This window comes from Candoia aspera, chromosome 6 (assembly GCF_035149785.1).
Source record: "Candoia aspera isolate rCanAsp1 chromosome 6, rCanAsp1.hap2, whole genome shotgun sequence".
NCBI classification, from domain to species: domain Eukaryota; kingdom Metazoa; phylum Chordata; class Lepidosauria; order Squamata; family Boidae; genus Candoia; species Candoia aspera.
Window position 1 is genome coordinate 80,357,597 of NC_086158.1, and position 12,753 is coordinate 80,370,349.

General features: G+C 40.2%; 1 protein-coding gene across 2 annotated transcripts in view; it reads right to left on the reverse strand.

Moving 5' to 3' along the window:
* LRRC20 (leucine rich repeat containing 20) overlaps positions 1-12,753 on the reverse strand; it is a 69,908-nt gene that overhangs the window by 52,119 nt on the left and 5,036 nt on the right. For both annotated transcript variants that reach the window (XM_063307507.1, XM_063307508.1), the window contains exon 2: positions 11,858-11,983. In XM_063307507.1, coding sequence (XP_063163577.1) covers positions 11,858-11,983 — 126 coding nt within the window. The remainder of the gene's footprint in view (positions 1-11,857; positions 11,984-12,753) is intronic.

The window sequence follows — 12,753 nt, forward strand, 5'->3', positions numbered from 1 at the left end:
TGATAATATATTTACAGATTAATGGAGTCATCAATGGGCAGTCGAGGTCTGCCTAATTTGCAGACAGTATAGCAAAATTTAGCTCCGTTCAGGGAAACTAAGTCAGACTGATCAGATAGCAACAACTGAACATAAAGGAGATCAGAATTTCCTGGATATTTTATCAAATGAGGGGTTATTAAATGGGTTCGTGAATCCTTATAAAGAATACAGTATAGCAGGACCTGTTCTATAGTTTCCACAGGGGCACAGTCTCAACTCGTGTGGGACTTTTTTGTAGCGGCCCTCCAGAACTGCTGTGGGAAGCACATTACAGCGTGCCGAAGTAAGTGCCCTCCGACATTCGGAGACAGTTTTATGACTTAGGTATCTCGCTGGCTTATAGGAAAAGGCTTGACACTCCTAGGCAAAGCTGACTGGTCCTGCTGGATTTCCAGGTCTTTGATACGCTGCTTGCATTCGCTAAGTGCACACTCATAGCCCATCATTAGGAGTGCCCCACTAGAAAAGCTGAGATGTTGTAGTTTTTGTGAGATGGTCCTGGACCATACTGATTTATACTTATCCTTAGAAAGAAAATAACCCAAACCCGTAGGGAAAAACAGTAGTTTCAGCCAATGTGCTGTAATACAAACCCATGCACCTGTTTCAACTTTAGGCAACCCTGCTTCCCTCCTTAATAGTACATTTGGGGTGCAGGGAGGTACCTGAAATGTGGCCCTTAAGAATTTGGACTGAACCCTTTCCAATGGTGCGAAAGAAGGAGAGGGTCCTAGCTGAGCACCGAAGAGTAATTGTGTGCGGGCCTTAGCTAACTTCAGTGCTGCTGGAATGTGCTGTGCTCCCTGGGTAAAATGAAAGGAATGGATCGCTGCCAGTGTCTTTTGAGCATTTTGTATAACATAGCTTTGGTGCGCACTGCGTTTAGTGGAGCTATGAAAAACCATGCCCAGATATTTAAAGGGCTTAACTTGTTCAATGTTCTGGCCGTTTATCCTCCAGATGTGCAGTTTAGGTCTCTTTGCAAAGACCAAAATTTTAGTCTTGCTATAGTTGATTTCAAAAGCTTCTTCAGAGCAGTAACTGGCCAGAGCGCTCATGGCTCGTTTGAGTCCACTTCGTGTTTGTGATAAGAGCACGATGTCATCTGCATACGACAAAGTTACGATATGCCTGTCTGCCAATTTTGGAGGGTGGTATTCTAATTGATTCATTTTGGCCACAAGTGAATTTATATACAGATTAAACAGCAGAGGAGCTAAAATACAACCCTGCCTCACTCCTCTGTGTGTTGGAATCTCACTCGTGTGATGGCCTTGCGTACGGCATCGAACTTTGATTCTGGAGTTCTTACAAAGATTATGCATGCGCAGCAGTAGCCTTCTATCAGCTGTAGTATGGATAAGCTTAGACCAAAGCCTTGCTCTGGGAACCAGATCAAATGCAGACCTAAAATCAGTGAAAACGGTATATAATGTCGAGCCTGTTTTAGATGTATATTTTTCGGCCAGATGTTGAAGTATAAGGGCATGTCCATAAATAGAATGTCCGGACCTACAACCTGCTTGTTCATCTGCCAATATATGCTCTGAGTCAATCCAGTCAACTAGCTTATAGTATAAGTGTCTGGCATAGAGCTTACTACTTATACTTAACAAGCTCCTGGGCCTGTAGTTAGCAGGCAGGTCTCGAGTGCCCTTTTTATAAATAGGGACGATAATAGCTAGGCCCCAGTCCTCTGGAATTTGTGCAGTGTGGTCAATATAAGTAAACAGGGAAGCAAGAACAGGAGTCCACCAATCCAGGCTGTTTTGTAATATTTCAGGTGTAATAAAGTCATTGCCTGGAGCTTTACCAGGCTTTAACTGTTTTATGAGCCTCTTTATTTCAGCGTTTGTGACAGGGGCCCAATTTGGGAGCAGGTTAATATTAAGATCTAAGTGGGCCTCTTCTTGTGTGTATAATGCTCTAAAGTGGTCTTCCCACACAGATGCTGGTAAGAGGTGAGGGAGTAAAAGGGGCCTGTCAATTGAATGGAGAGGTATAAGGTGCCAGAACAGAGTGGAATTTCTGGCTTGAGAAGCTGTTATCAGTTGCTGCCAGGAAACCTTAGTGAATTCTCTTTTCTTGTTTTGTAGAAGATGTTTATATTGTTTCTTCTGGAGCATAACATCTTGGATGGGGTGCTCAACTGGGTTCTCTTTATATAGCTTAAATCCCCTGATCAGTTTACCTTTGGCCTCAAAACATTCTGCATCAAACCAGGGCTGGGAAGGATAGATCTTACCCCCTAGATTATCTCTACTCTTTGTTATCTGGGTGGAAATCACAGGCTGGAGCAACTGAATCAGTTGTATAAATGTCTGCAAGGGAGGATCCCTAGACCGCTCTGTCTGTGGTGGAGCGGAGTTGCAGGGCTGCTTCGGATAGAAGCAGCTGAGCAATTTGCTCGCTAAGTTGCTGAGTCCATTTGACATGAACCAACCTCAGCTCTGAGTCTGAATCCCGAAATGGGATGGGTTCTGTTTCCAGAAAGCAATTGTCAAATGCTTTTAAAACTGTAATACTTGGAAGATGGTCACTATCGGGTCGATTTCCTAAATAAAATTTTTGTACAAAAGTAATCAAATTCCATGAGATTAAAGTATAGTCAATCAGGGAAGGTCTTGAGCCGACCCAGCGGGAGAATTCACCAGGGAAATCACTACTGATAGATCCATTCAATAAATATAAATTTAATTTGTTAATTGTAATAGACACAGCCCCTAATAGTCCCCTTTTGAGTCTTTAGATTGCCGGATTAACAGGGGGGGGGAATTGTAACTGGTTCTGGGGGATACTGGTGGAACTGAGTAAAAAGTGCCTTATCGTTCACCCCCACCCTGGCATTTAGGTCACCAGAAATTATTACATAAGCTGAAGGATTATTTAGCATAAGAGTACTTACATATACTTCCAGTTAAGTCCATATGTTGTTAAAATGGGACCTATTCTGGAGAGGTGGAAGATAGACATTCACCAATAATAGAGCATTATTAAATTTTAACAGCACAGACATTGCATAGCGCTCCACTGGGTCTACTTGTGTAATATTTGTACGTAGTTTGGTTGAGACTTGTATACTTAGCCCACCACACATTCTGCCTCGTCCTGCTCCAGGAGCTGTGGGTAGTGAGAGGGATGTATACCCATTTATAAACAAGTTGCTGTCAAGCCAAGTTTCTTGGAGTGAGAGTAGGTCGAATTCAGCAATGTAGTTTATGAAAGCAGAGTCTTTGGATTTGGTGTTCCAACCTGCCATATTCCATGAGAGGATAGATAGGGATTTAAGAGCATCCACATGTCGATCTGAGTTCCCAAATGTGACCGTTTTTAAAGGCGAGTCCTGGGAGATGGTTGAAACTTGAGTTGCTTCATGATGGTTGCAAGAAAATTTATCTTGTACAGGTTTCCCAGAAACAGAATATTCTAGATGGGGTGGTTGACTAACAAGTGAGGATAGATACAGTCAATTTGGTTCTGATGCTGGGACTATGTTGTCAACAATTCCCATGTAGACGCAATTATTATAAGATTCAGCTTTCCTCGTCATAGGTTGTAACTGCTGCTCTTCTTTGTCTTGGGGGCCAATATTCCACAGATTTTGGTCTGCTGCTAGCATTTCTGCAAATGGTAGAGGACTCAATCCATCCCTCTCATTTTCTAATTGCTGTACTTGAAAGTGACTAGCGTCAAGTTGGTGGCTGTTTTCGGAAAATCGCTCCAATTCAGAATTTCCCTTGATGGTATTAACTTGTACTGATATAGAATGACAGGATATAGGCGGAACACCCCCTTGCTGAACGGAATCAGAATTAGGGTCCACACTGAGTTCAACTGGGTAAAGCGACTCTTGAGATTGCTCTATCTGATTCTCTACTGCCAATGATGTTAGGCCACCAGCTACAGTTTATCTTCTGGATGGTTAATTAGGACTTGTACTATTTTACCCTGCTGAGAGTTCTTTTCCTTTGTGTGTTTTTGCTTTGGGCTGGCACGCTTTCTCTTTTTTTTTATTGGAGATTTTATGCTTTCAGAAACCGGACTTAGAAACATTTCCACAGAGGAGCTGCTGGAGGGAAGCAGGGTGTTAAGAGTTTCTGTTGAGTTAGTTACCGATTTCAACACTGACCTTAGTAATTCAATTTTATGTAAAATCAGTTGTTCTCCTGGGGGGAAGGGTGGCAAACTGATTGATTCGTTCATCCTCATCATCCAAAAACTGTATCATCCCTTTAAGTGAATCTGGGATCTTTTTTCTGTTAACCTTATCTTGTTCTGTCTTTGTTAATAGAGGACTACTTTGTTTTACTGATAGTGAACAGTTACATTTAGGATTTTCAAGGTTCATGTCGTCCTCCCTCACTGACTTGGGTCTCCGCCCAGTCTTTAGCAAGGACTGTGTATTACACAGTATTACAAAACACACAAATTGGCCAGATATGATATTTCCTTAAAGAATTTTCAAGCCTAAAGAGCGTTGATGGATAAATAATCTGTCCAAAAGTTAACAATATTCTTTTACATCTGTGCCTACTAGGGAGCCAAGAGATCTCTATTACTTCATTAGAATATACCCTACAGTGTAAAAGCTGAGAGAGAGAGTTCAGTATTACTCTTCTGTTATGCCACCTAGCCCTATTCAGAGGTGTATCAGCAACTTGGAGCAAAATCCTGTGTCTCTGTAAGACTAGCCTCTCCTCCATGTCTTCTCCTTCTGAGAGCCCCCGTGCCACCCAGGGTGTCCATGGATTAGGGGTAAGTTTTGGAGCATGCGAGTTACTGTTTGCTTTCTTATCTATTTTGGAGATGTAATTTCCCATTAGAGTCTTTAGTTCATCTATCTTTTTATTGGCTTCTGAGAGTTGATCATATATAGCAATGACTGAGCAGTTAAAAGACAGTTCTTGGCAACCAGGTCCAAGTCTCCTTTAATATTGCTCTTAGTATTAACCATGTCCTCCCCTCTATCTCCTGCTGAAACCTCATTTTCAATGGAAAAACAATCGTCCACATCCCAGTCCAGTAGGGAATAAGAATTGTTGGCGGAGGTTACAAGAAAAAGGGGAGGAAAAGGGAAAAGGAGACTTACTGCAGTGTCTATTGATTGAAATAAATCCTTTATCTTTGGTTGCTTTAGAGTCATCGCAGCCTTGTCTAGTTTTGGATTTCCTCTCAGCTGTGTCTCCAATTTGTGACTCCTTTTGAACTTTCTTTTCAAGTTCTTTTTTGTTTTTATCCTTGCTTTCTGATTCTGCATCTTTGAGTGGTAATTCAGGATTGTAAGTCCTACTCTCACTTCGTCGACAGGTGTCTGCAGCTGATGAGTTCCAGAGTCCAAAATCTAAAATCCTAATCCTATCTAATCCCGAATCTAAAAACCGAAAAATCTAAAATTGCTAATCCTAATAAGAAAAACTAAAATTACTAAGATCACTGATTGATATTAAATAAAATAAAATAACTTAAAACTACATATAGGGGATAAATAAAATAAGAGGATTAGGAGCTCACTAAAAAGCTGTCACTAGGTGGCCTTCTTGCTCCACCCCCCCTAATTTTTTTTTTATATTATTTGTTAACCATATTATTTGGGATTTTTAATTGCATTTACACTGGGTTTTCCCCCCCAGTTCTTGTTGTTCATCGCCCACTTGATTGGATGGACTACAAATACAATCTAGAAATTAAGAAACTGTTGTGCCAAAGGAGTCTGTAGCCTATATATTTATTAAATGAATTAAATTCAGATAGTTTCCAACTTACTTTGTCGGAAACTAGGCAGGGGCTTAAAAGTTACAGGTGCCATATTTCTTCTTCCACCTAATCTTCTACAATTCTCCCCCCTCCCTTGCTTAAAGTTTAAGCCCCCATGATATCATACCTTGCTAAGAGCACACAATGAAGTCACTCAATTACCCAAAATGAAAGTTAAATTTTGTATCCTTTCAAGGTATTATAAAACTTCATTGTATAAATAAGTCCACTGTCCAACTCATTCTAATATCAATTATCATATCCCATTGTATTATTACAATAAGTAGTCAGATGCCTTTTTCTTCTCTCTTCCATCTCAGAAAACCATTTGATATTTTTATGACCGCATGGACAAAGTACATCAATTAAACTAATTAATTATGTAGTGATCCAGACTGCCCATTCCATGCGGTGAATTCAGTATCTCTAGTAGTGTCCTACAGTATGTCTTTGGAGTAACTTTGGTTTCACTTGTGAGAATACTTTCAGTAGTACTCCTACAGGTGTTTTTCTTCCCTTTGGTGGTGGTTTGGGTGGTGAGCCCATCAGCCAGTTCTCAAGAGTAACAGTGAGGATGGTTTCACTTTGGATCAGAGTAATTATGACTGGCTCACCACCCAAACCTAAGGATTGCCCAAATAAGCGCTTTAAGAATAATTATTACAATTTGTGTGTGTGAGAGTACACACACCTATTATGCAATCAAGAAAATCCCAAAGGTGCTTAGTCCTTAAGTGGCCTATTTACTCTGAAATATTCAGTTGGAAAACACCCAAAAGAGAGGCAGAGATAATAGGAAGTAATCACATCTTCAAACCAGCTTCAGTTGTGATCTTTTTCTGTCCAAAGTTTACAATATGCTTCCTGATGTACAGAGAAACTACTCCCCCTCCTGGATTTCCAACCAGAATAACTTCTGTTTGTTTTCAGTGGGCTCTCAGAGCAACTGATGCTGCAGCATTTCTGAAGCTTAGGAAGGAGGGGATCTAGGTATTTGTTTTTAAAGTATTGGTCATCTGTCAGCTCATTCAGTAACCAGATTTAACAAATCCAAAATATAACCAAGTCAACATATTAGACATATTTACAAGCTTAAAAATAGCACTCCCTGGCTATATACCCAACAATTAGTATTCAAAGACACGCTGCCATTAAAACTGTATAGTACTTTGAATTCAATTCCAAAAATGTGCTTTAGAACATGTGGGGGTGCAAATGTAGTACCTGCCTACAACTCTTTAAAACAGACATGCTTTTTCCCAAGATCACATGTCAGTTATGGAGGTCTAGGAGCCATAAAACTAACAGAACATTTACAACCTAACGGTTAGTTTCCTTAAATAATCTAGGATCATTTTAGGTAATCTGCAGAATCGACTGGTAAAAGATAACAACAACAACAACAAAAGGCAGCTTTACTTGGAACAGCTTACATCCTGCGATGATACCTTTAATATTATTAAACAACAACGTCTGCCTATCCCAGGTACTTGGGAAGGACTTGATAGGTGGACAAAAATGCCAAATCCAGTCTAAAATACATCTGGCTGACTGTGCGACCAATAATAATAATTTAATAAATTTACCTGCTGCCTGACTCTCAACAACTCTGGGTGGCTCACAACAATCAAAGAAATTACAATAAAATCAATAAAAAAATAAAGATAAAATAAAGATCACAGGCTTTCTCAGCCCAACCTACCTCACAATGCTGGGTGGCTATACAAATTGAGTAAATAAATAAAATTGTGGGAATAAAAGAAAGGGATATCCATGAAAGTGACAGTGTAAGGCACCATATAAAATAAATAACCCAAGCACATAAGAAGTATCCTACTGAATTGGGTCAAGGAAGCATCTCCACATTAGCCAAACATTTTCATTCAAAAAGCTCACAAACATGGATAGGAAGGTGATGGCCATTCTTCTCTGTGGCTTTCCACAAATGGGATTTAAGATATACAACCTGTGATTTCAATTAGTACCACCTACAGTATAGCCCAACCCTCTATGGATTTGTCTTGTTCTCTTTGAAAATCACCAAAATAGGTGGCATCATCATCACATCTATTGGCAGTGAATTCCATAGTGTAACTACATGCTGCGTTCTGAAAAATTGCATTTATTGGTCTTGTATCCTCACTGACAATATTTGCAAAGCTGACTTATATTTAGAATGATTATTTATAAACACTGGTTTGCTTAACCACAGATGAATGTATGAACCCAGTTAAATGTAGTTTATTCAATACACTACACCATCTGCACTCATCTACAAATCATAACAGATGAATTTACAGTCCCTGCTAAGACAAAATCTAACAAAAGCCATTATGGCTTAACATGCTATTTGAATTAAGCAACAACGTTGTTAACTTAATGTACCTGGAACCTTAGCTTAGACTGTCATTTTCAATTAGTTGGTATATTAAGTTCTCAACTACTCCTACCTGCTGATGTAGAAGTCCTGAACCAGTGTCTGGAAGTAATAAGGGAGGCAGTGCAGCTCTGAGTAAAACAAGCTCAGATTAAATCCCACAAAGATGGAGTTCCTAGTGATCAGTAGACTTCTGCACACCCCAATAACACCAACCCTTGGTAGTTACTCAGGAAAGGGTTGTGCTCCTCTCAAAGGTGATCTGTGACTTCAGTAACTCATACCTAGATTACTAGTCAATTAGATTACTGCAACATACTCCAAATGGGCTGCCTTTGGAGACGACCTGAAAGCTGCAGCTGGTGCAAAAGATTATTAGCAGAACAAACCTGCCAATATTGATTTGCAATATAAGTTGCTATATTGGTTGCTATTAGGTTTCTGGGCCCAATTCAAAGGGTTTTGTTTTTCTTTCTTACACTTTTAAAAAATATTTTTAATGGTGAAATACAAAAAAATTCTACACCAACAACAGAGAAAAAAAGATGATTATACAGTGAAGAAAAAATGTTGATACATTATAGTGACTAAAATAAACTGTGATAAACTGTGATATTATAACATTGCCATCTTGAATTTTATATTATATATTATATATTTTACATTTATATATTTATATATTTATATTGTATTGTTTTAATTATATTTTATTCTTCTATTTTAATTGTTTATAAACCTCCCAGAGTCGTTATAATACAAGATGGGCGGTAAAGAAATATGACAAATAAATAAAAGAAAAAAAATTAATTAACAGAATGAAGAACCATAATAATAACTATAGATAGCAATATAAAGTTAATCCAATCCCTGATCTTATCATTACATCTAATCCTTATAGCAACATATTGATTTTCTCACTTTTAGAACACAAGAGGCTTTTCAAAAATAGATAACAAACTTATACTGTATCTTGAATCCATTCCTTAAAATCAGAAGGGTAAGTTTCTTTCCATTTACGTAAAATTATCAAAAGAGCCAAAACTCTTCATAAGATGACAAATTCCATGTTTTAGAATATAGTTCAAAATCACATTGAAATCCTTAACTACTGTATAATATTTTTCCTCAGAATTGTACTGACATACTGTATGGAGTAATCTGAAACCAAAACAAGACTATGGCTGGACAAGACTAAATCATATGATTTAAAGAACCTTCACATTTCTTACAATGCCAACATTAAAAAAAAAACCAATGTCCATTTTTCAAAAAAAAATTATGTAAGGGGTCCAATAAACACAAACAGTATGTCGGATTCCTCCGATCAAAAGGTTCACAGAACCCCTTATCGGAGCATCTTCCATTACTTCCTTATCAATGGGGTAGACTCTCTGTTGCCGGATGGGAGGGGATGTTGAGTTGGAGTGTGAATTGCATTATTATGGCTACAGATTTATGATGGTTCACATCAAGGCCAGTCAGTAGAGATACACCAGCAACACCACCTGGATGGGAAAGGGAGGCGACATACTTTCGTGGGAAAGGAAGGTGATCAAGGGAATGTGGTTTTAAATGTATGTTTTAGCGGGAATTCTCCATTTGCAGCTTTACCTCTGTCCTAGTCATTTCGCTTCATTAAACAGTTAAAGGATACTGGGCTCCTGACTGTCATTGTGTGAATGCTCGAATGGTCTAGTGCTGACATTAAGCTGCAAATCCCATTGTGTTCGAAAACTCTTCCTGGGAAAGTAACTCAGTTGAGAGTTGACGAAATAATGCCAAAACATGGAAGAACCAAGGCGAAGCAGACCTCACCCTCGACCTCCACTGAGAGGATGGTGCTGTATGCCAAGGAGGAAGAAGAGAAGGTAGAGTTGGAAGGGAGCTCCAGGAGCGGGGAAGGTGAGTACAAAATGGAAACCCGGCTCAACGCTACCGAGCTGGAGAGTGCGCTCCTTACCCTCGACTTTGTGAGAGAACCCGAGACTCCAGACGTGATACTGGAAGAACCACAGATGGGACCTTCACAGTCGGGCGCCATGGAGATGGAGGGGAGAGCACCTCCATCCCTGGAGGCACACGTGAGGGTGTTGAGCCCGGGGTCTCAGGGAACTGCGACAGACACCGATGGGACCCCGCAAGTGATTCGTGGGCTAGAGGCGAGGATGTCTGCCATGGAGGTGATGATGCATCTGCCATGGAGGTGATGGATGTCTGCCATGGAGGTGATGATGTGTCGAAAACCCTTGACACTATGGCATATCCCCTGGCGGAAATCTCAACCCAACTCTTCAGGGTGGCATCACTGGACCCGCGAGGGAGACCCCGCACCATCACCCCTCCCAGGGGGTTCGACTCCCCAAGAGGCGACGAAGGAGCGGAGGCCACGCGGAAAGCCAAGAGGAGTTGGGGCTGGAATTTGTGGAATTCATTACCAAAAGATGTGGTGATGGGCGCTGTTTTTATTACTTTAAAAGGGGATTGGATAAATTTATGGAGAATGGGTCTGTCTGGCCTTGACCTCATCCAGCAGGCCATTCTTATGTTAAGCTTATTTCTCCAAAAATGAACATATATTTTCCTACACGACAAACAGTTGGATCAGAAGTAGGCAACCTATTACGCTCCAGATATTATGGAACTACAACTCCCAGCATCCTTTGGAAGCATAATCTACAGCAAGAAACTGGCTGGAACAGATACTTCAGCCACATCTTGAGTACCATAGGTTGCTCAGATACTGCCTGATTTAACACATACCACATTACATTACTTTAGGATGGTTTTTCTCAACCTTGGCAACTTTAAGAGGTGTGGACTTCAACTCCCAGAACTCCCCAGCCAGCCATGCTGGCTGGGGAGTTCTGGGAGTTGAAGTCCACACCTCTTAAAGATGCCAAGGTTGAGAAACACTGCTTTAGGCCTTAGGCCAGATACTGTCCTAAGCCATATACTAGCTTCACATAACGAATTATCATACTATAGTTTGTTTTTTTGGCTTAGGGCAATGCAAATCAACCACCATATTGATTTGTACATTCTGGTTTATGTGATTTATTGTGTTGTGCAAATCCAGTGAATTGTAGTTTGCTCAATAAACCATGGTTAAACAATCCATGGCTCAGTGTGATGTGAGAACCAAGTCATAAGGTAGTCACTTTGCCTTTGAGTTGGTATATCTTGAGTTGGTATACTCTATGACTGGTAACTAATCATGGTTTATAACTTAAAGATGTGTGACTGCAGTCATATATACCCTAAGATGTTTCTCCAGACTTACATTCCATGCAATTCTGGTGATGTTACATTGTGATATGAGTTATATAGGTCTTGGCAGCCCAGTTAGCACCCTCCTTGCTTCTGGAGATTTTGACTGGATTGTGATGGACCAGACCACACAGCTGGCTCCACTACAGGTTCAATTCCTGGAACTTCTAGGAGAAAGGATAGAAATTCTCTCATACTTAGGAATGGGCTGAGCCATCTAGCTCGGTGTTTCTCAAACTTGGCGACTTTAAGTTGTGTGGACTTCAACTCCTAGAATTCCCCAGCCATTATGCTAGCTGGGGAATTCTGGGAATTGAAGTCCACACATCTTAAAATTGCCAAGTTTGAGAAACATTGATTCTAGCGTAATAAATAAAAGCATCCTAATTTCTGAAAAAACAACAGTGGTTAACTTACCAAGGGAATCTGCTTGATTTTCCACCGTTTCATTCACTTTCTTAGCTACTCTGGCAACAGCTTCACCCATTTTTTTCTCCATGCAGGTATGTCCCACCACGAAACCCTTTAAGGAAGGTCCTACAACTAAGCAAACAACAATAACAAAATCAAAACAGGCTCCACAGTGCTAATCCTTCACAAAGGGCTTCAAGGCAGCTTTTCTGAAAGGAAAAAAAAAAAATTAAGTCAATGTGTGCCTAATATTCACTAAGGTCCACTAATGTTTAACAGATTAACATACCTGAAGGAGAAATGGCTTGTTCCTTTCTATTACAGTAGCTGAACATTTACACAGGTGTATCTTGAAACACAGCTCTCCACCAGGATGGGGGGGTGTGAGTGTGTGTGCGTGCACACAAACACACATGTTTAAAAGAAAGTAAATATGGAAAAATGCTTATATATAAACCTCTGTTTATAGAAGTTACTGTTTATCAGGGACATGCATTAATAGGAAATCCCTTTTTTCTGGATTGTTTATTAAAGCACATCTCCATAGGGCTACCCCATCTACATTGCAAGAATTCAGAAACTGACTAGCAGCAAGCTTCTAGGAGATATAGGAAACTCTAATGCTTAGTTTCCATCAAGCATTGATCCAGATTTTTGACTTCTGGACGAAGAAATGGCAGACTGAAGACGGCGCTGCAAAAAGTGGAGCGAACAGCCACACTGGAATGAAAAGCCAATTAGTGGACCAGCTCTTCTAAACCAATCCTGACAAGGAGAGGACTTGAGATTGCCCACAAGTGCTTCAGACAGCTGCTCCTTGTGAGGAGACCACAAGATAGTGGTATCCGGTGTGTTTAGAGCTCTGGGAAACGAGGGAGTAACCCCCTTGCTCAAACTGTGGT